The sequence below is a fragment of the Sycon ciliatum genome, chromosome 4 (genome assembly GCF_964019385.1).
Source record: "Sycon ciliatum chromosome 4, ocSycCili1.1, whole genome shotgun sequence".
NCBI classification, from domain to species: domain Eukaryota; kingdom Metazoa; phylum Porifera; class Calcarea; order Leucosolenida; family Sycettidae; genus Sycon; species Sycon ciliatum.
Genome location: NC_088646.1, coordinates 29,311,864 through 29,335,013, shown reverse-complemented (window position 1 = coordinate 29,335,013; position 23,150 = coordinate 29,311,864). Strand labels below are relative to the sequence as shown.

General features: G+C 45.9%; 1 protein-coding gene across 3 annotated transcripts in view; it reads right to left on the bottom strand.

Annotated features, from left to right (window-relative positions):
- LOC135815514 (spindle assembly abnormal protein 6 homolog) overlaps nt 1-23,150 on the bottom strand; it is a 29,654-nt gene continuing 6,504 nt past the window's right edge. Inside the window, exons 12-19 of one of the 3 annotated variants that reach the window (XM_065328827.1) lie at nt 22,975-23,022; nt 20,557-20,646; nt 19,389-19,442; nt 17,993-18,118; nt 17,423-17,504; nt 2,203-2,468; nt 1,322-1,444; nt 1-817 (exon numbers count right to left, since the gene is read on the bottom strand). In XM_065328827.1, coding sequence (XP_065184899.1) covers nt 431-817; nt 1,322-1,444; nt 2,203-2,468; nt 17,423-17,504; nt 17,993-18,118; nt 19,389-19,442; nt 20,557-20,646; nt 22,975-23,022 — 1,176 coding nt within the window. In that variant the 3' untranslated portion in view covers nt 1-430. Of the gene's footprint in view, nt 818-1,321; nt 1,448-2,202; nt 2,469-13,196; nt 13,414-17,422; nt 17,505-17,992; nt 18,119-19,388; nt 19,443-20,556; nt 20,647-22,974; nt 23,023-23,150 lie in introns of those variants that run through there. The other 2 variants (XM_065328826.1, XM_065328828.1) reach the window with 2 other exon arrangements.

The window sequence follows — 23,150 nt, the reverse complement described above, 5'->3', positions numbered from 1 at the left end:
CACATTGGAGAGAACATGATCACTTACACATTCATTTTGGACAACTCAAACAGGAATGAAGGAGCAATGGTGAACAACAGACTTGCAAAGGAGGGCGGGACAGCCCTATTAACAACAACATAATTTTATCATGTACCTACCTAATCTGACAGACTCTACCTAAAAATTCAAGGGGAAACGCGATGGGCAGAGTTATACATTTAATGCAGGGATGCAGGTAGCGCGGGGACAGATACATGTACTAGTACTACAGGACTGAACAGAGTATCAAACACAGAGAAAAGCGAAGAGAAAAGAAGACAAGACAACGCTGGATAAATAGAAAATAGGTAGGAAAGGGTTGTACGTACCTGTCCGGGGGGGGGGGGGGGGGGTATGTATACCTGTCCAGGGTGAGGGGTGAGGGATTGAACGTACCTGTCCGGGCGAATTACCGAGGAAAGTATGCTGAATTGAAAGAGCTTGGTACATTTGCTGCACTGCTTTTACGAGCGGCAATGGGCCTCTCTTGGCCATAAGCTGGAGCGGACGGTAGTGCAGGCTCCGCTGATTGCAGATAGCAGGGGTCCAGTCCACCATGCAGTGCACCAGCCACAACCGTCGATGCTGATTGAGGAGGTAGCAGAGGTGGCCGGCTTTTGGGTGGGATAGTAGCATCAGCGGCAGGCTTTGCTGTGGACAGAGTCCTCGGCGCACGGGTGTTGGCATCTCTACTAGTACTAGACACTTTTGTTGGATCACTGCTGGCTGGTCCATGCTGAACCTTGGCGGCAGGCACAGGAATGCCGCTGCGTTTCACCGCAGCATTATGGTTAGCCTGCACACACACACACACACACACACACACACACACACACACACACGCACACAGACACACACACACACACACACACACACACACAGGACATAACATAACATGCACGTTGGAAAAGCGAGGTGAGAATGCAAAACTCACGTGAAGCGTACTGAAAGGGAATTGAATCAAGAGTCCATAAACCAGAGTGTGCAGCTCCGCATCTACCAGTATGCTCCATAAAACCAATCCCATAGCGAAGTTTTTTTGTTTTAATAGATTACAATTTACCATGAATCATAGACGTGCTAGAGCTGATCACCAGCTAATTGTAGAACGTCAGTACTGTCGGTCAGTTTTGTGCACTGTTATCGCATGAGCTGATTGTCAAGTAACTGGTGGTGTTAGTGGACATTATAGCGTAACTTGTAGTTCCTTGGTCCTTTACTGTACTAGAAATCCACAAAATTAGAAGAGAATATCACATAAATGAATTTGTTTGGCCTGAACTGTCTTCAACTAACTTACTTGCACTGGATTTTGCTGCACGCCAACACTGCTTGCTCTGCCGAGCACATTCGCCTGGATGGCGCTCAAAGGTTGCCGAGCCGCGTATCCCGCTGGTGGCGGCTTGGGCATGTCCTGACGCTGCTGCTGCATCGGTCAGAGTGCAGTGCAGGCACAGGAACAAAAATTCAAACAGCATCACGACACAGTGACTGGATGACAAAACACCTGGGCAAGCACACCCACCAGTTCATTGTCCCTGTCCAGATCCAAGTTTCAATTATTATTTTTTAAATTATTATTATTGCTTCATCCCATAGCTGAAAAAAACAAACAAAAAACAAAACAAAACAAAAACAACAACAGCCAATCAGAGGGGAGAGGGTGATAGCCAACAACGGGGAAGAACAAAAAAACCCAAAAACAACAATTGACGGAAATATCAGCAAATCCAGCAGAACTACCAGTAGACGTCAGAATCGGACATAAAATCGGACGTAGTCTTCATGAAAGAAATCCAAAAAACATCCAGAATTTCAATTCGAAGCACTGGTTCAAACGACAAAGCTCTGAGATCTCCTTCATCCGATGCTTAGAAATCATGTCTACCTCCTGTACTGGTTAAAAGGTGCAACAGAATGACTTTATATTGTTCTCCGCTGAAGAATATTTTTGACAGCGGAGTACAGCTGTCGCAAATCTAGGCATTCCGGCCGGCAGGAATCCCACACCTGAAAGGTAGGCATTCAGGCGAACAAAAATTATTTTCCTAGGCTCCGCCAAAGGTGCATGACGGAAACATAGCGACATAGTACGTCTGGCACCCTGGGCAATGCATCAGTAAAGGATGGCTGAGCCGGGTCGCGGCTGTAGGACAGCATCGGCCATGCTCCTGGACTCACCTGCTCAACGCGTGCCGCAGCACTGGCAATCGCATCGGGACTGTGAGCACTGGCACTAACAGGAGCAGCAGCAGAAACGGAGGCGCAACCAGCCGTCCAGGCTCCAGTGGCGGTGAACGGACGATTGATAGCCGACAAGGCAGAGCCATCAGTACCAGTCACGGCTGAGCACTCAAAACTGCCGCCGTGTCCCGCAGCGGTAGCAGCTAGCGCAGGCTGCTGTCCAAGACGATGCTCGGTTACTTGCCGATTGAGGTAGTTTATTACTATGTAGACACAAAGAACAGAAAAGAACAGGGATGTTTAATGAATATGGTGGTCAGGCTTTCTTTGAACGAGAGAGCTTGGAAGCTCGGGGCCCTACGCTATGCTTTTTTGCCTAGCACATCATGCATGTTATTAGAACTGCCCCTCAAAATCGGATTTTCTGGCCTTTTTGTAGTAATACATTGACCTGCTGAGCCAATGAGGTAAAATTATATTCCATACTATACAATACAATAATACAATAATGTCCTTAACTTGATAGTGTGCTTGTGCTTAACTGTTGCTGACGGCCGAGTGCATGGTTGCCTGTGGAGCACATTACATACCTTTGCAGTCTCCTATAATACGCATCCTGTCCGACGGCAAAAAGAGGCTGCAGATTTAGTTTTTCTGCACGTTATCAGCAATGACTACTGATCTTCAGCAACTTGGGTCTCCTATAATACGCATCCTGTCTATGCTTTTGCAATGCTAACATAATGCTCGGGATAGCACTCGCTACTGATCTTCAGAAACTTGGCCTGACTCTCACTCACAATAAGACTGTTGTAATGCTCATCGTTCCCAAGCGGTCGCTGGTTTCTCCCACAATTTCATCGTACTGTTGTACGACATGCTATACGACATCCGTATACCGTACAACACCGTATTGATGTCTTTGATGGTACGGTACGGGACAGGTACGGGATAGCGCCAGGCATGCCGATGGCGCAAACAAACAAACACGGAATTAAAGCTGTGTGGACCCTGGCTAGCGCCAGACGTTACTGAAGTAATGTCTTTTGCATAGCTACGAGAATAATAATACAGTGAGAATGAAGTTGAAGACACCGATGCAGCTGTATTTGTGGTTGATTCAAATGGTGGTAAATACACACCTGGCAATATGGCGGTAAATACACGCCTGCCCACACACGTTCTCCTTCTTACCACCACCATCACCACCATCAGTTCGTGCCTGGCGCCCTGATGTACCAGCCTGCTATGTCGGATACCACTAACCATGCATTGACTAGGCGTCAGGCGCGAACTGATGGTGGTGGTGGTGGTGGTAAGAAGGAGAGCTCTGTGCCAAAATAACTTTGCAGCCTAGAGAGCGTGTGTGGGCAGACGTGTATTTACCGCCATATTGCCAAGTGCTTATATACCACCATTTGAATCAGCAATAATAAAGTGGTGCCTTCATGCTAGCACATGCATAGTGCATTTCCCACATAATTGACTGCCTTTGGTTGTGTTGACCCACCAAGACCACTTGGGCTGCGTTCTTCTTTAGCTACCTAGTAGATCTAGAGTAGAGTAGAGTAGAGTCATTCTACCGATAGAGGTAGAAGGTAGAGGTAAATGCACGAATGCTGTCCTACCGGATTTAGTAGTCTTTCACGATGTGTACTTGAAATGTTTCTCTTCTGTATGGAGTCGTGTATAACTCCTTGATTTTTATGGAAATCCCGTACCTCTACCAAGTTCTACCGACTTCTACCAGCTTTTGTTTGGTAGCGCCGGTAGAGAAAGGTAGAATCTACTCTTTTGAGTAGAAAAAGGAACGCATCTACCGAAAGAAGTACTGTAAATCAACAAATTTTTACCGGTGAGAAACTTTGGCCGATCTCGAAATGAAACTTTTGGCCGTCATTAAACTTTGGCCGATTAGGGTGTTCAAAAAAGAAATCAGTCAGTAGTTGGGGCTCTAGCATGCATCCATGCATCATTTGCCTCTATCACTATGACAAAATTTGGCCGGTTGGTACCCAGTGGCGAAATCAGCGAAATTAAATCGCCAACGAAAATTAGTTGATTTACAGTAGTTTCTACCCAAACCTGTACTCGAAGTAGATCAAAAACGAACTAACTTGGTCGGGGAGAAGCTACCTCATCACAGTGACCTGCAACTACTGTGTAAGTACAGACTTTCGTTCACGAAATCTTAGATCACTCCACCAGCAGGCTTGTTACGTACTAAGGGTGCGTTCTTAAATCCTCTCGGAAAAGTTGGAGACTCTCCGAAAAGTTCGAGAGCTGTTCTTATATCCTCTCCGACTTTTAGGAGGCTCTCCAAAGCTCTCCAAGCTTCAGAGGTGGTTGAAACTTGGAGATTCCCGCGGTTTGGGATCAGCGCATGCGAACTACGACTAAAAGCCACGTGTTCATCATGAGTGTACGCATTTCCCTTTTCGCATACGCACATACATTCATCACTCAAGATCGCGGGCCGCGTTGACGCTTCATTTTGTTTGACAGTGCAAAATATCCCCGAGTTCTTCGAGACCCGTTCTTGAGTAATCCCAGTTTCTTCGACTTCTCTTTTCTTCTCCTTCTAGAAGCTAGAGAATATAAGAACGCACCCTTAGATTTCGTTTTTGGTCAAGGTCTGTCACACACCGAACGTTCAGAAAAAAACCTTTAGTTTGGTACAAGCTTTAGTTATTTCGTGCCGCCTGAGTCCTGAACGAATATAGCGAAAGTAAATTTCAAACGAAAATTTGTACTTATACAGTGCATGCATGTGTTTTTTTGTATTTGTATTGTATTTATTATTTTTACTTGGGCATTCCCCACAGACCCTAAGGTCTTGTTACAGTGTGTCAAGATCCCGCTGTCTTGTCATTGCCTCATGGTGCAGTGTCTCCTCCTCACTTTGTCAGCTGACCATTGATCCGTGCCAATGTTTAATAGTAAAAAAAGTATTTTAACAAACCAACAATAAACTGGGGCACATTTGGTTGCCATAATCTTAGAACAGGCGCGAACAACTGGTGCACAAGGAACAGCCTCAAACCAAACGAAACTCAGGAAACAAAATACATGTTTGCCGTTAAGTCCACCAAACTTGGTTGGTTGTTTGCATTCGTCACAATGTGTACAAGTCACTTGAAGTTGGTACGGTACTAGTGCTTGCCAAATGCAGCCCAAAAGCGCGTATGCACGTGATTATTTTGGACAAAAATCCAAGTTCCCGCCAGGTTTCACTGTGGAATATTAAACCGCTCGGGCGGCTGCTCTCCTCAACGCCGGAGCAAACAGAACATTATTCTGCTTGCTCATCGCACCACAAGTAAATCGATTGGTTTTTGAATTGGCGTATTGACCAAAAGACTGTGGGAGCCTATCAAAAGGGCTTTCCAAGTTTCCTGTGCAAAGCGGCGGAAGAGAGTAAAGGAAAGCGAGTCTAATAAACGAGCGTTGCAAGGTACTCAGTACATAATACTAATCAAGTACCGTAAGTCAACACATATTCGGCACATATTTATTTTCGGCTATTTTCGGCCTGGTCATGTTTGGCCGAAAATGTGTTGCAGCCGAAATTCTGTTTTGCAATGTTCAGTGTGACCGTGTACACAGGCAGCATGCTAGCAGCAGTACAGGCCGAAAATGTAACGCGGCCGAAATGGGTTTTAGCCCTGGGAGGCCGAAATTTGAATGGGCCGACAATTTGTCGACTTACACTGGTAGTAAACGCAATATTCGTGGCAATCACATCAGCACACAGTGACAGGACTAGGGCACACTCGCACATCAACTACAATTTTTTTTGGAAACCGAAAGCCTTGGTGAGGATAACGCAAAAGAAAGTGTAGAAACGGAAGCCATATGATGAGAGAAACACAAGAAAGGCGTCGAAATGGAATAACTATTGGAATCGTGGAAAGAAAGTGCAGACGTGAAGATTTGTTTCTAACGTTACTAGTACGCGTAGGCCAGGGCTAGCAACATACACAGACAGACACACACCACACACAGACAGACACACACACACACACACACAGCCAGCAGCAGACTGGTGTAGCACGGCTAAGTCACTCCAGACCGATGATATTTCTCCAACTCAACTGGAGATGAAGTGTGGAATTGCCGCGTTGCCTTAGCACTGCCATGGTGATTATACAAGACGCCCGTGCTCTGTGTCTCCGTCTATATCTGCCCTTGTCTTTGCGCAATGAATTATTCCATCCACAAACTTGCGCGTGAGAGAGAATTATTGCTCTTCCTTGATCATCTCTCGAATTTGAGGAATACCTCGAGCAAGGTTCTCGAACTGTTCCACACTCAACGACACACCTTTCTTCGTCGGCTTGAAATCACTTTCGCCTTCTGGTTGAAAGAATCTCCTGATGTCAATGTAGACCTGCTGGTTTTGATCAAACTTGCTCACTTGAGCTTTCACAGCTTCAGTGGACCTATCACCAGTTCCACGATGAATTTCTATAACGGAGGCACAACGTAGCTGGATTCCAGCAGGACGCAGAGTGCGAGCACACCTCAGAGCGAGACTCATGGCTGCTTCTACTGAACTAGCAGGTTTGCACTGATGCTCGGAAAAAGGAGAAACAGAGGGGACACCAGCCACTGAACTGCACCTCTTCTGAACGTATGCTCACCGCAGCGACTGTAATTTATTGTGAATATATTAAAATGGGAAAATACATGTCCGCCATGGCCGGCCATGCAGGTGCTTCACTTTCCCGCCACACAAACTTTTCTCACGTGCTCGACACACGTGACTCAGCTGTCCCCCGGGGCCCCGGCCGGCCCGGGGCCTAGGCCCCCGCGGAATATGCTCGTATTTTTACCGATAATTCTTTTGAGCATTGCTCAAAATTTCGACCGATTATTCTCGGGACCGGGATCCCGTATACGCGTAAGGCCATCATTTTTTATATCTATGTTTCGCGTCAGCTGAACTTCCAGAATCATATGCGAGAGGTGGAAAGAAATAAAAAATTGCAAAATAATAAAAAATGCTCATCAGAGGTGTATAGAATTAGCTAGAACTGTACATAGCACAATAGCTCGTGCATGGTGTACATTCGAAAGAAAAATCCTACATCCAAGCACAACATCTGGGTTATCAGCATGAGTAAATATTCACTTTGGACAGAGGCGGCAACCGTTGGTGCCCATGCTTCGCTGGATTATTGTACTCAAACTTAAGCAGCGGTGCAAAGAGGTCCGGAACGACGCATCCTCTCAGCTTGAGGCAATCGATGCGGTCTGGTGTAAGCTCATAGAATACTGCTCGCAGATGCCGAACAAACGATTTACCAACGCTGGCCTCGAAGCCATTTCTGAATCCCAGCTTCGCCGTATGCAACCAGTCCACACTGATGATTCGCACAATCGTACACTCACTGTGCATGTTCGATTTTTTTTATTTTTTTCCGAAAAAAGGCAAAACGTATGCGTGCGGACGACGCGAAACATAGATATAAAAATTGATGGCCTAATAGGGCTTGAAAGTGCTACGTCACAGCATAGCAACAATTTCAAAAATTCAAAAACTGGATCCACTTGGATCCAGTTTTTGTATGGATCCAAGCACATTTCAAGCGGTCTTACCCACAGCATGGTGATGTAGCCAGTGAAACTGACTGATTTGGCTACTGGGGGCGGGGTTACAACTGGTGGCGAAATAAAAGTCACACCTGCATGCGACATGAGTGGGTTGCCATGCACCCACATACTTTGGCAATACATAAGTCACACCTTAGTGGATCCAAAAATAGAAATCTGATGTCAACTTACTACTCCCTGGCCGTTTTGACGTCATCACTTTCAAGCCCTATTCCACCAATAATTCTCACAATAATGCTTTTTTCTTCCCTTTTTTGCAGATACCGTACCGCGTACGGGTTTTTTTGCCACTTGTACGGGCAAAAAAATCACGGTTCGCGTGAAACTCGGCTGGAAGCTTTTTTTCTTTCTTTTTTGAAAGACCGGGCGATCAGGATCACAAGCTTTTTGGTACAAATCAGGGTGTTATAAATGGAAAAAAATTGAAAAAAGGGGGGCATTGCTCTAATTTGACCGATTATTCCACAAAAATTGCCAATAATTCCCGTTTTAAAAATCACACCGATAATTCCCGAAATTATGCCCGCACATTCCGCGGAGGCCTACCGGGGCCCCGTGTACTGAGTCTGTGTATACATGTAATCAAGAGTACCGGTACATAACCCCCAAGAGTACGGGGTTATGTACTCTTGATGTAATGTAGGCTGTAGCCTACTGACACCCAATGCCAAGTGGCCCACTGTACATTTGTTAGATTGACAGCATGAACACATACATTGTACTGGTTTTTTTAACCAGTGTTAGGTTATAATAATAATGTACAATGTACATACCATACATGTACATGTATATACAGGTCTACTCTCCATATAACGTAATCTCTGGGACCATGCACAAATTATGTTATATCGAGAGTTATGTTATGTAGAAAACCATGTGTAAAATACAAGATGTACCTCAAAATGAAGGGTATTACAAGGCGGGTTTAACCGTGCAAACATATACACACTGTACCACCATCGACATCAGATACCATCAATGCCGCAGAATATATGCACAATAGGACTAAACTGGCTAGCTACGGCTACAGCTTGATCGTACCGCGCACGTGAATCTACGTTGTATCAAGAGTGCGCACGTCGGGGACCGCGCCACAGGGTGCGTTATGCCGAGGTTTACGTTATGTAGGACTAAACTGCCTAGCTACAGCTACCGCTTGATCGTACCGTGCACGTGAATTTATGTTGTATCGAGAGTGCGCACGTCGGGGACCGCGCCGTAGCGTGTGTTATGTCGAGGTTTATGTTATGTAGGATTATGTTGTGTAGAACAAAATTTGCGTGGGAGTGATGCTGTTTCGGCGCGGGATCTGATTTTTTTACTTACTAGCGAGGTTTATGTACAAGTGAGAGTTGTTATATCGAGAGCATGCTAGCAGACCTGTACATGAATTATTGTACAGTACTACATGTAGTACAGTAGTAGTATTCTTTTATTCCCGTAGCTATGCAGAAGACGTTACTTCAGTAACGTCTGGCGCTAGCCAGGGTCCACACAGCTTTAATTTGGTATTTGTTTGTGTCACGCCTGGCGCTATCCGTATCTGACGGCAAAAAAGCATAGGATGTTATAATTTTTTTCAATTCTCCTATTTTTTTTCAGGCATATCCTGGGATTCGAACCCGCACTATCGCCCTACATGCATTCCCCCATACACTTCGCATTCATACCCATTCTTCCAAGTTGCTTCACGTTATTATCTTGCGTTTGAAAGCCCTATTTGAATATTGCGGGCAGCTGTATGTGGCCAGCTGTGTTTGATGGTACGGTACGGTACGGGAGACGGTGTTGTATTACCCTCGATCGTACCTGTCCCGTACCTATCCCCTACCATACCGTGCCATCAAAGACGGCTGGCCACAATGCATATTCAAATAGGGCTTTCAAATGCAAGATCACAATGTGAAACAACTTGGAAGAATGGGTATGAATGCGAAGTGTATGGGGGAATGCATGTAGGGCGATAGTGCGGGTTCGAATCCCAGGATATGCCTGAAAAAAAAATAGGAGAATTGAAAAATTTATAACATCCTATGCTTTTTTTGCCGGTAGATACGGATAGCGCCAGGCGTGAAACAAACAAATGTATGCGAAGTGTATCGGGGGATGCATGCAGGGCGCGCGATAGTGCGGGTTCGAATCCCAGGTTATGTCTTTAAAAAAAGGATTTTTTAAAAGAATTTATAGCATCCCTATTATATGCTTTTTTTGTCTAGGTCATCAAGGCAAAAAAAGCATAGGGTAGGGCCCTGAGCTTCCAAGCTCTCTCGTTTATAGTGGAGAAACCAAAACAGGCAGACGCCTAATAACAATGGACCCACTGTGTAGGGTGGAGGAGGGGGGAGAGATGGCTAATGGTAAATAGTGGCGGCGAAATAGAGCAGTTCCAGCACAGCTACAGAAACATGGGCGTAAAGCTAAAAGCAGGCAAGAATGTGTTGCAAAGCGCTTGACTTGAAGGCGGCCAGTTTGGTGACGCCTCGGATATCCGCATGGAGGGAATTCCAGAGAACTGCGCCAGCATGTGTCACCAATTTGGTAGAATGTGCAGAAGCAGCTGCAGGGACAATAAGCAGGTTACTGTTGCCTCCTCGAGTTCTTCGTGACGGAAGAGGTCGAAAAAAGTTTCAAACAATCTACTTCCTGAAGAATTTAGACAACGCCATATAAAGCAGAGCAAGTTAAGTTGAATGGTAGCGCGCAAGGGAGAGACATGTGCACGCTGAAGCAGCGTAACAGTGGGGGTCCATGGGGGCACTTTACATACAGCACGCAGTGCACGCTTGAAGAGCCTTTCCAGACGGAGCTCCTGGTGAACAGATAGATATAATGGGGCATAAGCATTGGCTGCATACAGAAACTCAGGCAGCACAAAGCATTTGAAGTAGCAGATACGACATGAGAGGGGTAAAGATGCAGCATGGCGGACTACGACAGCTATTTTAGCAGAAACCCTGATAGCAACACGTTGAACCATTGTCTGCCAGCACATTGTCGTGTCAAAATGTAGGCCTAGATACTTGGACGATGGTACCACCGGCAGATCTCGACTTGCGGAACACCACAGGTACTTGTGTAGGTGGCACTTTTGCTTGGGCCAATCTGGACGTACTGTTGATGCTCGGTCAGGTAGTGGGCCATCCACTGCAGAGCAACGCCGCCTATGCTGAGAGCGTAGAGGTCACTAACTAGAGTCTGATGCTGCACTTTGTCGAAGGCTTTCGACATGTCTACAAAAGCGACTCCAGTGTAGAGGCGTGCCGCTTGTGCCTGTTTAATTTGCTCTACCGCTAACACTACAGTCCATTTCAAAACTATAGACGCGTACCTAGGCAAAAAACGTTATGCCAGCATCTATACCACATAAAATCTGTGATCACTTTGTGCATAAATTTTTCCAACTTGGGCGTCTGTTATCCAATCGTTTAGACACTATATGAGAGTAATTGTGGAGCGGACCTGAGCAATATTCCGAAAACTATTCTCAAAAAGTTCCAGCCAAATTTGAAATATTTCAAAAACACTGCGCGTCTATAGTTTTGAAATGGACTGTAGGGCATCAGAGGTAGAGTGGTGGCTACGAAAACCAAATTGTTCCATTGGTAGCAGATCTTGGCTCTCCAGAAAATCAGACAGTCGCTCATGAACAATCCGTTCAAGGATCTTGGAGACCACAGGGAGTAGGGAAACTGGTCTATAGTTCTTAGGTTGGCTGGGGTCACCGGCTTTGAACAGTGGGCGGATGCATGCCACTTTCATTGATTCTGGGAATTTCCCCTCCCTCAGTGATCTGTTGTCTAGTGTTGAACAGCAAAGTCAGCGATGGGGCCAGCACATCCCCACACAAACGGAGAAGGACAGTTGGTATACCATCGCTTCCAGTTGCTTTAGTAAAATTCACTGATTGCAGCAGCTTTCTGACCTTGGCTATATATACTGGCTGAAACGAGTACAAGTTCATCCGCGGGGCAGCACCAGAGGGGATTCGGAGCACTGGCGGTCTAGTTTTAGTGTCCACAATAGTCGCAAATACTGCAGATATCTCCTCTGCTGAGCACTGTGGTGGAGGGTTCACACGGACTTTTCCTGTCAGTTCTTTGATGACCTGCCAAGAGCGTCTAGGATTTCGTTCACATTGGCTGAATGTTGCTAAGTAGTGGGACCGCTTCTTCTCACGGTTGCAGGATGTAGCCTCACTCCGTGCAAGTCGGTATGATTTATAGCGCCGATCTGTTCTTTCCTTGAGCCATGTTCGATGCAGTCAATTTCGCTTCCTCACTACTATAAGTGAGTAGTGTGTTTCAATACTAGTATAAGATAAACCTTGTTATAGTTCACACATGTTGTTAGTTTGACAGCATGAAACAAGGTGGAGGACAATAACAGTGACCTTACTACAACCATCCACGGTTGGCAGAACCCCGGTCCGTTGGGACCATTTGAACCATATGGGAGTTGAACCCGGTTCTGACCCTCATTATGCTAGGTTTTTTTTTAGACTTCTCCTTACGTCAGTCGTGTATTCTTTGACCGCTCCTGGATGTCGTCCTAATAGTCATGTAGCTACTTTAACAAGAAAAAATTCAGGTTAAAGCGTGGTGCTCTGTGTCGTGTGTAAGATAGTTCTATTTGAATGAATATTGAGCACTCTACCGAGCCGGATGACTCTCATTTGTAATTAACGCTCAAACACACATAATATAATTATACGGTCTCTGAATTAATATCGATGAAAGTAAAGTGAGCGCACTCATACCACGAGAACAATGGAACAATATTATAAGATTCGAACGTCATTTTCACGTCATTATCATCAGAAATCATCATCACACTGAGTGTTGGACTACAAAGGAAAGATATAATGGTACCATAAAGTGAACAATATTGGATCTAAAACTGATACCAGAAACACTGATATTCTAAAGCTAGCACCAGTAAAGGTGTATCAAACAGCATGTACCTTTATTACCAAGAGTACATAACCCTGGGGTTATGTACTCCTGATTGGAAAATTTTATTTCCATTGCTATCAGGTTCGGCCTCATTTCCTCTGTGCTGCGCTGACGAGTCCACAAAGGACGAAACAGTTCTGTCCGCAGATTGAGTATTTCGCTCCTGCTCTTGTAGCAGTTGAGCACTCTTGCGTGGGGTAGTGCCTTTGCTGTTTGCGTTATGCAGAGCTCACTGACTTGTCAGTTTGAGCACTCTGGCAAGGTACGTTCGGGCCTGATTGGAAATTTTTATTTCCATTGCTATCAGGTTCGGCCTCATTTCCTCTGTGCTGCGCTGACGAGTCCACAAAGGACGAAACAGTTCTGTCCGCAGATTGAGTAACCCTGGGGTTATGTACTCTTGGTAATACTAACCACCATGTACCTTTATATATCCTGTCACCGTCTGCACGAGCTCAACGGCCAAAGCGAGGAAGACCGCGCATCCGCCCTACTCCGCTGACATCACAGGAGTCAGGATGTGTGCTCCTCGGTTCTGTCCCGGATATACCGAAGTCTGACTCCGAGAACATACCACTAGCGCACGGGAAACTTTTGTCGAACATACCCCTGCCAACATCTGAAATGGCTAACTCCATCCCTGCGTACAGTAAACAGCCGAAATACGACAGGGCACAACCTTCAACTAAGCCTCTTACCTCCTCAGTTCCTGACATAGTGATTTCGCAACAACATCCATCAACAGCAAAGAGGAAGAGAGGTAGGCCTCGTAAAACACCTGTGCCAATATCTCCACCCCTATCCCCTATCCCTTCCTCCACCCTCTTTGCAGCCTGCTGCGCAATCCATGGATGGTCTTGATGCGGCATCAGTCATAGAGTCTTCACTGCCCCAGGTTACCATGAATGTCACAACAAACTCCTCACCAGCTAAAAGAAAAAATAGGAACGGACTGAAGGCAGAACAACAACGCTGTTGACGCTCTGGATATGAGCAGCAGGCCACCGACAGGTCTAACTCAGTCGAATAACTCGGACACGGATTGTTGGCAACAACGGAATGAGGATGTTGTAACAGGTTCCACTGGTCTCCTGTTGCCGGCACGCCCACGACGCACAACGGCCAATTATGGAAGAGTGAATGCGCCGGAGGATCAAGGAGTACGGACAAGACACAAACGCAAGGGACGGAAATCGGAAGTCGTGGATGAAGATCGTGAGAGTGATAACGTTAGCAGCGAGAATGAGGGAGAGGGTACCCAGGAGCCTGCCGCTGATCATGCAGTGTTTGTGAGTACTCGTAAACCTGCTGCATTCAAGCATTTGGTGTCCAACCCCCAGTGTTTGCAGTTGTATGATGATTCGTGCTTTAGTGTGGTGTGCTATGCTAGTAGTTTTCGTCTACTCTCCGTATTTGAAGCCCTGTTTTTTTCGTACTCGTAATCCAGATTTATGCAAACAAAAAGAATTCGTTACAGCACTCACACTCTTCACATACCCACTCATATACCCACTCACATACATGTACCTTTCTCATCTGCATTTCTTCAATTTGCACATGCTATCACACTGCTCCGCTCGCTCCCCATGTAATAACGCCTTTACTAGTGCTAGCTTTAGAATATCAGTGTTTCTGGTATTAGCTTTAGATCCAACATTGTTCACTTTATGGTACCATATATCTTTCCTTTGTAGTCCAACTCCCAGTGTGATGATGATTTCTGATGAAAATCACATGAAAACGACGTTCAAATCTTAAAATGTTGTTCCATTGTTCTCGTGGTATGAGTGCGCCCACTTTACTTTCATCGATATTAGGTTTCTTGTCTCCACGCCGACTTTTTAACGGTCTCTGAACTGCAATTTAAAAATTTAAAAATCTCAATCAATATTTCGACCCTGGGCCATCATCAGGTTTGGCCAAAATATTGATTGGGATATTTTTTTAAATCGCAGTTGTGAGACCGTATTCATGTACATTTGTATGTGTATGTTTGATTGATCTTTAACATGAATTGGCTGCAGTGGAGCCTGTAGTAGTAGTATTGACATATCCGCAGCAAGCCGCTTATGTACAACGGCATGGGAGAGGATAGCAAAAATAAAAATATATTGTTTGGGAAATCCACGCTATTATCGAATATTCATTAATGACGGGTGTTGGGTTATACCAAATTCCCATAATGTGAAAGTACAATTATTGTTGAAAGCACTAGGTGATCTGCACTCTACAATGTGACCTGTGCGATTATATCGTGGAGCCTGTGCACTCTGAAAAAGGTTCAATGAAAAAAATATTTAAAAACCCCAAAGCAGATCAGTGCATCCGCAGGGTAATTTTAGCGACTATTAATTTTAGCGTTTTCCCATTGTCAACCGGTTCGCGACGTTTTATTTTAGCGATTTGCAGCGATTTTACTCACGGATCACCAGTGCACTACTAATGTCTCAACGGATTAGCAACTTGAAACTTAAGCGAAAATGAGTCGATCGCTAAATTCGCTAGGGTTTTTACGTCGCTAAAATTACCCGTCCTACAGTACATCTGTTCACATCATCGCGTAGCACATGGTCACATTCTCTGTCCTCAGCCACGGTCCTGTGAAAGGAAATACACTCTTAGTGTATTCAACGATATTAACAATAGGGGACAGTCATCGTGGTGCGTGCATGCTAAGCTGTGGAGCTGCGACCATTCACGTGAGGGCGTTCAGTACTCATAGTATTCATAATATTCTTGTTTAGTAATTAGTTGCTTGCCCAAAACTCTCTTCCATGATCAGCTACGTATTTACGTCAATTATCTGTACATGTATCATACTCGGCAGTTTTCAGGTTTTAGTTGTTGAAGTAAATAGTTCACAGTTCGTGTGTGTTTAGGACTGGTCACGTTGATATAAATTTTTCGTTGTTGCCTATTCTGCATTTGCATGCGTATTAGCACCTCATTGACCCCGCTCGTTCCTCATTCTTTATTCCATTTGGCCTAAGCGAAGACTAGCCAAGCTTGCTTGGCGATGTCAACGCGAAAAAGGCTGATGATGAGGAGTTACGTATTTACACGCTCGTAGACTGTATCTGTGCTGCATTATCGAGCCATGCAAAATGTTAGCAGCTTGTGATTGGACGAATACAGTTTCTCACCTGCTATTTTTTCTAAAACCCTGGGCACTGCGTGCTGCTTTGAGAATATTCTTGTAACTTCTCAGTGTTACACCTTGCCTAGTTTCTTGCGCCCATAATGTACCGTATAAATATCACTATAAACTTTGCTATGTCAATTACAATCTCCAGTATCACCTTCTCTGACGAGACTTTGATAGGCGAAACAGCTGTCAGAAGGAAATGTTTTACCCATGACCCCTTCGTAGTTTGAAATTATTGGTGTGAGAAATGGCTGCCGAGGGTAGCAATGGTCGGCTTTAGAGCGCATGGAGGACGAGAGTTACTGTAAAAGCCATATATATATAATGAAGTGCTAACTCTAACGAGTTAACAAGGAGAAATCTGTCGTTAAAATAGAAATCGTTATACTGAAATCAACACATACACGGTCCTATTGAGCGTTGAGAATAAGTGAGAATCGTTACCTTTGGTACACGTAAACCAGTCAATTTCGGGAAATCGTTATATATGCGCCTCGTTAGAATAATGGCTTTTACAGTAGTTCTAAGTTGTGATATTAACCCTTTTAAATATGTACTGAAAAAATGTACGCAGACTGAATTTGATCTCGACTCGCCTCAAATTCCATAATTCTCCGGGACATAACTTTCGTCTCCTTTTGACGATTTTTTCAATCTTGAGCTTCCTGGAAAGCTCGTCGCAAGAGGAACACATTGAGCCCACACTTGCCACCACGAAGGTCAAAACTCCAGCGCTACAACCCAGCGTCTTAGTTGCAACGCCAATATTCCGACAGAAGTCGTCTTGTATCAGCCATTTCGCTCTCCTTGCTTGTAACAACTAATTTTTACTTCCAAAAAATTCCGCCATCTGCCACGAGTCCGTTTGCCATTTTGAATGTGTTTCTACGTCACTCGATGCCCAGAAAGATGGGGAAATCCCTCATTCAAATCTGCGCACGCGGCTATTGAGCGACAATTGCCGCGATTTGACGTTCGAGCTTCGTAACTCTGGAACCGCACATCGGAGTGTTTCTGCAATTGTTTCAATGGACAGCTGGGAGTTTTCTCTTCGACCTACATAATTTTAGGTTTTGGAAATAACCCAGAAATGACTGAGTTACGATCGATTGAAAATTTGAAAAGTTTCGATCCCAGGGGATCGAAAGTTGTACAGTCCGTACACAAAGGGTTAACAATATCGAAGGTTTCTTGGCAATTTATGTATAGCCCTCCCAGGGTGAAACCGTTTTTTTTCTCTGGAAGGACTGAATATGCCTGGTGCGATGCAGATTACCTTTCTAGAGGCATACGGCACAATAATTATATAAATTGACCCAGCCCCCCCCCCCCTCCCCCGGCAAACATTTCCCGACCGGGTGCTTTTTCTGCCACGGAGGTCGGTGACCTGGCTCTGTCTGCACTCGTGCGTCGTAACCACAGTCATACTGATATCACACATGCAGCAATTACACATGCAGCAATTACATTGAAACAAAACTCGCCTGCTTGCACAGTATCTCACCATTCTGGCTTTTTTTCAGCTCCTCTTGAATGCAAGCAACTTCACCCTCCAGCGATTCTTTTGCCGCACGTACACTGCCCAGCTACACATGAAACAAAAATGGAGAAAAAAACCACACACGCGCACACACACACACACACACACACACACACACACACACACACACACAAAAGTGCCATCACGACACCGAGAACACTGTCAATGGTGTCCATAAGACCGGAGAATTGTCTTTCTTGCCTAGAGACCAAAGACGCATGCGCGGCCATGTTTTCATATCTGGATCCAGGGGCGAGCAGACTGCACATCACAGGTAACACGGAACAGAACGTGTTGGGATGTAATACCTTGCTCCTCTGCCAGATCTATAGAACAACAGCTTCTCCCAAGGCATGCACGGCTAGACTCAGAAGACTTCACAAGGCGTAAGTAGCAAGATATTTAAGCCACGCAGGTGAGTTTAGGGTAGTGCAAAAGCTAGCTGAAACAACACGAGGGCCAGTATCGCCACTGCTGAATTCAAAATACGCTTATATAAATCAATGACTAACTCTCGACCTCAGGGTTGCGCACCTCTGTTTCCGTCTCACGCAAAGCAGTAGATAGCGTCTCACTTTCCCGGTGACGGTGCTGCAGGTCAGATTCTTTGCCTGCAAGCAGCTTCTCCTGCTCCACAGCCAGTAAGTTGCGATTCTTGATCTGAAGGGAACAGGAGAGAGAGAGAAAGAGAGAGAGGGGGGGGGGGGGGGAGGGGGTTGTGATCAGCTTGGTGGCTACAACACTGCAGTAACAGCTGGAGTCTAAGGTTGCGTTTGGTTGGGCATTTTCAGAATGTAAATGACAACCATTCTCGAATGGGTATGGGTAAGAATCACCTGACCAAACAAACGCGCCAGAATCAACTAGGAATCACTTGGCATAACAATTCCATGTCGTTGTGGAACGGCGGCTCTCTTCTCTTTTACCCGACTCTAGTTTCCTTGAGCAGGGTTCTAGCCAGGTCAAAATAGTAGGGGGGGGGGGGGGCATGGGAAACAGTTACCCTATATCCCATTTTTCCACTTTCCAATATTGTCTTGCCACACCAAATGCAATGTATGGGGCGAATCCCTGACTTCACCCCAGACAAATGTACCTTTATGGACCATCTATGCATGAAAAACACGAAAATCGGAAAATGAATAGGGGGCGGCGCGCAAACAGAGTAGGGGGCGCTGCGCCCCCCTACCCCCCTTTGGCTGAACTTGATGCTACTTCGAAGTACATTGTTTGGCTCGTGGCACCCATTATCATTTTTGTTTCCGGAATGAGAATGCTCATTCTAGCATGTGAGGTGGAATGATCATTCTCCAAAAAGAATCATTCTGAGCGATTCCCCTTCTAGAATGGGACCAACCAAACGCACTTTTTTGACCAACCAATCGGGCGAGAATGATTCCAAGTGATTCCCATTTGGGAATGTGACCAACCAAAGAGTGCCCGGGCTGGAGTTGCTTACGAAATCAAAAGAGCATGCCGTGCAAGAATTGCCAAAAAATTGTGGGCGCTTCATGGAACTTGAACCAAACACGATGAAATAAATTAGTTACTGGCTCAGCAAGCAAAGCAGGAGCCACACAAACGGGTGTATGTGATTCTGAGAACATTTCGGCGGCACTGGTGGAAATCTGAACAAACATACGCGAGAGACCAAGCTTGTCTACTGTACCCTACCCGAACTCTGAGGATTCAGAGAATAATGTACATGCAACACTGACAGAAAACGAAATGCTATTCTCAGAGACTGGCTGAAAAAAGAGAGCACAGGATTGTACTTGTACCCAGTCGAACAGTGGAACAGCTGTTCCAGGCAGGACTGAAGCAGGCGGCCATCCAAGTTGGTGAAATCAAAACCAGTGCACTCCACCAGTAAATGAGGGGGGGGGAGGTTGGGTAGCCTACACAAACACTGGCAAGAAAAGCACCATACCTTGGTCTTACACTCTCTGAGTTCTTGATGCATACGCTTGATTATCTCGTTGCCCTACGCAAACAACACCGACATGCATGTACACGCAGACCCATGATTTCCATGATTTCCATGAGTTCCAACCAAACATGCAGCCGTTGTGTCGAGGTCACCATTAGCAACCCATGTGTCAGTACGACCAGCATAACACTTGTGTTGTGAAGGCCCTGTCTTGGTCCACAAAACAATGTCCTGTAATATTACCCACTGTTCTAAGTACTTGCGGACTCCATTGCAGCCATTTGCACATTTACACTCATACCTCGGTTATCCGGACACCGAAGTTACGACGGGCACTTCGGTCTACCGGGCACCCTTTGGGCGAGTTTTAGTGGAAATATTGATGTCGTATGCCATGTCTCCGGCCTTTCTCCATCAAAACGCATGCGTTTCAGAGTTACGGGCATTTCAGAGTTACGGGCAGTGCCCGGCCCCGGACCGCCCGGCCCCGGACCGCCCGGATAAGCGAGATAGGAGTGTATTATATAGGGTACTGTAGAGGCAGAAAATTTCGTCGGTCAATAATTTCGTCCAACTCCAAAGAATAGGAGTTCGCCCGGCTGTAAATTTCGTCCATGGATTATAAAAGCATTATAGAAAAGTTGGGCAAATCGACATTAGTCCTACATTTAATTTAGTCCAAAAGCTCCTTGGACGAAAAAGACGAAATTAAATTCCAGACGAATATTTCTGCTTGTACAGTACCTCAACTCAAACTCTCAACACGGTCTCTTTGTTGCACAAGTCACTTGAAATGTTGTGTTGAGTTGAGTTGAGCGGCCCTAACACCATCTACTAAGTACAGTGCTGCTCAGTGAAATGCGGTCGCGTCGTCACTCAAGTTCGCGCCGGGCGTTGCACAGCCCTAGACCTGCGAACACTGGGCTGCGAAATGGTGCAAGACGCACACTCGAGTGACGCTGTGACTGGATTTCATTGAGCAGGACTGTAGATGTGTAGTGGCCTGACGCTTACGTCACTCACTCATCACATATCAAGCATACGCAAGAACTAAATCTTTCTCTGTGGCCTCTTTGGCCTCAGCTTCTTTGTTGTCTGGCTGGCCAAAGCAGCCGTCGTCCAGGGCCGAAGTAAAACCCTAAACAATAACATGTGCTAAAAGACCTACCTTGGCCACTTCAGCAGTGAGTGATTCAACTTTCTCCTCCAGATGAGCACAGAGGCCCTGCTGACCGGTCAGTGCTCCGATGGCGCTGTCCTGCAGCAGGGAGAATGCACACACGTGCGCAGGCAAACACAGGACAGAACAAGGACGAATGTGACTGCTCGCCCATGTACCAGTACGTCACTGCTAGTACACATACCACAGGGAAGACCAAACACCGCAGTCCAGCCACGCTCACCCGCAATACGGGAGCACGCTGAACAGCCGTTGTCTGGTTTAACTACAGTCGCAAACGACCATTGTGACAAGTGAAACCCGACCCCTGGCTTCCCGGTTCCCAAACATAAACAGGTACATTACGTCATTGTCTACCTCGTTCCCAAACACGAACAGATACATTACATCATTGTCTTCCTGGTTCCTAAACATGAACAGATACATTGCATCATTGTCTTCCTGGTTCCTAAACATGAACAGATGCATTACATCATTGTCTTCCCTTCCCAAACATGAACAGGTCACAGGTGCATGTACATTAGGCCACACGTTTTTATATCTATGTTTCTCGTCACCCGCGCGCATACGATTCAGGAGTCTGGAGGAAAAAAAGAAAAAATGTGCTGCACTGCACTGACTGTGCATACTCATGCACATGTACATAATGTGGCCTGGCCTGCGCGACACATGATGCGAGGTCACCAATTATTGTGCGCAATCTAGCTGCACATGCACAGATTGTGACAGAAGCTCCTACCACATACTAGTTGCTAACTATGGATGCTATTTTGCATGGGGTATTGGTGGATTTTAGTGTGAACAAAGGTCTGATAAACTTTTTTTATTTTTCGGTCATTTTTTATTTTTTTCCACCTCTCGCATATGTTTTTAGATTTTCAGGTGACGAGAAACATAGAAATAAAAACGTGTGGCCTTACGTCACTGGGTACACAACTGCACAACAACTGCATGGCTCCATGTACACATGTCTCACTCCTTTCCGGATTGAAATGCATGTGCAAGCATGGTGAACATCACGCACCCGACTGCTTGCGTTGAACAGCAAGAAGTCAGGGGGGGGGGCTGGATATCACTTGCCGCCACTGAAGATAACGGCTGCGCCTGCTGACCACTGTACTGCATGTATGCTAACTTTAGCCAGTGCAGGCTATTTTTTATTTTCAAGGAAACCCTTCGAAAATGGTACCAATCGATTCAGCATGGCATTTTCATTCCTCCTGCAAAATTGCAGCTGATTTGGAGTCATGACAAGGATGCTATGGCGATTTGAAGATCGAAAAACTTCACTTTTGTTTGTCAAGAAGAAAGACCATGATCGCACACAAATCATACAACCCGTGTGGCACAATGATTTTTGAACGAAGTTGATCCGCGGACCCCGTGCTTCGCGCATGCACGCATGCATACTGCACAGTACAGAGGCTTTTTTGAACGCAGATATGTAGTTCTTCGTCTTCTTCGAAATGTCTTCCAAATGCGCGGTGCTGGTGTTGTTCTCAGCTTCGTCAAGGCAGAATGCAGCTGCATGTGATGCTCCGGTGTGTTCATGCATGTTCTCTTTTCGCGTCTCGACATTGTAGCGTCCAGACTCAGCTCGACTGGAGAAGATTGAGGAGACTATGCTTTGATCCACATGGAAAATCGATGAAATTTGGTAATTATCGTCGGGCGCTAAAAAGCGCTGGGGAGCATGGGGCTAAAACTTCGTAGCAGTCATCCCTACCATGACAGGCATCGACTGGTATATGTTCCATTCTGTTCCCAACCACTACGGGTCGTCTGCGAAGCTTTCTTCTTCGCCGATTCTCGGACAGATCGTACGTCTTCGCACTGTATCTCTCGTCTCCCTCAACGGATCAAAACACGGTTTTCGCCAGGACGAACACAAACCCCCAGATTTCGCGGCGGCAACATCTTCGAGTAGGGAAAAGCTTGCAGCTAACCAGGAATCACCAAAAAACAAGTGTAATACTCAGTGTGATTTGCGACAGCTGTCATTGTGCCGTCGCACCATGCATGTACCATGCACGGGAATGGAACACGGATGAGTCGTTTTATTACGACAGCCTGCACTGGCTACTAACTTAGACTAGGTCACTGCTGTCACTAGGTCTGGTAGCACTAGGTCACTGCTGTCACTACTGTCACCAGGGAGTAGTACAACACTGTATTGTACTACTCCCTGACTGTCACTAGGTCTGGTAGCACTAGGTCAGTACTAACTATTAGGTCACCGCCAAAAATGCATCTACAACGCTACTGAAGCTTGGCCACGGCTGGCGATCGTGACCCCGTCTTGTGAACGATCACAGTCACAGAAGCACTGTAAATTAAAGTTTTAAAGTTCACACACCATGGTGACCTGTACACTTGTGTGCAGCAGTGAGTTGAGGTGACACTAACCTTTTGATCGGCAGTCTTTTCCAACAGCTCGCTTGTTTTCCTCACCACCTGCGGAGAGAACGAGAAAGAGTGAGAGCGAGTGTGTGTGTGTGTGTGTGTGTGTGTGTGTGTGTGTGTGTGTGTGTGTGTGTGTGTGTGTGAGAGTGAGTGAGAGGGCGGGAAAGAGATAGAGGGAG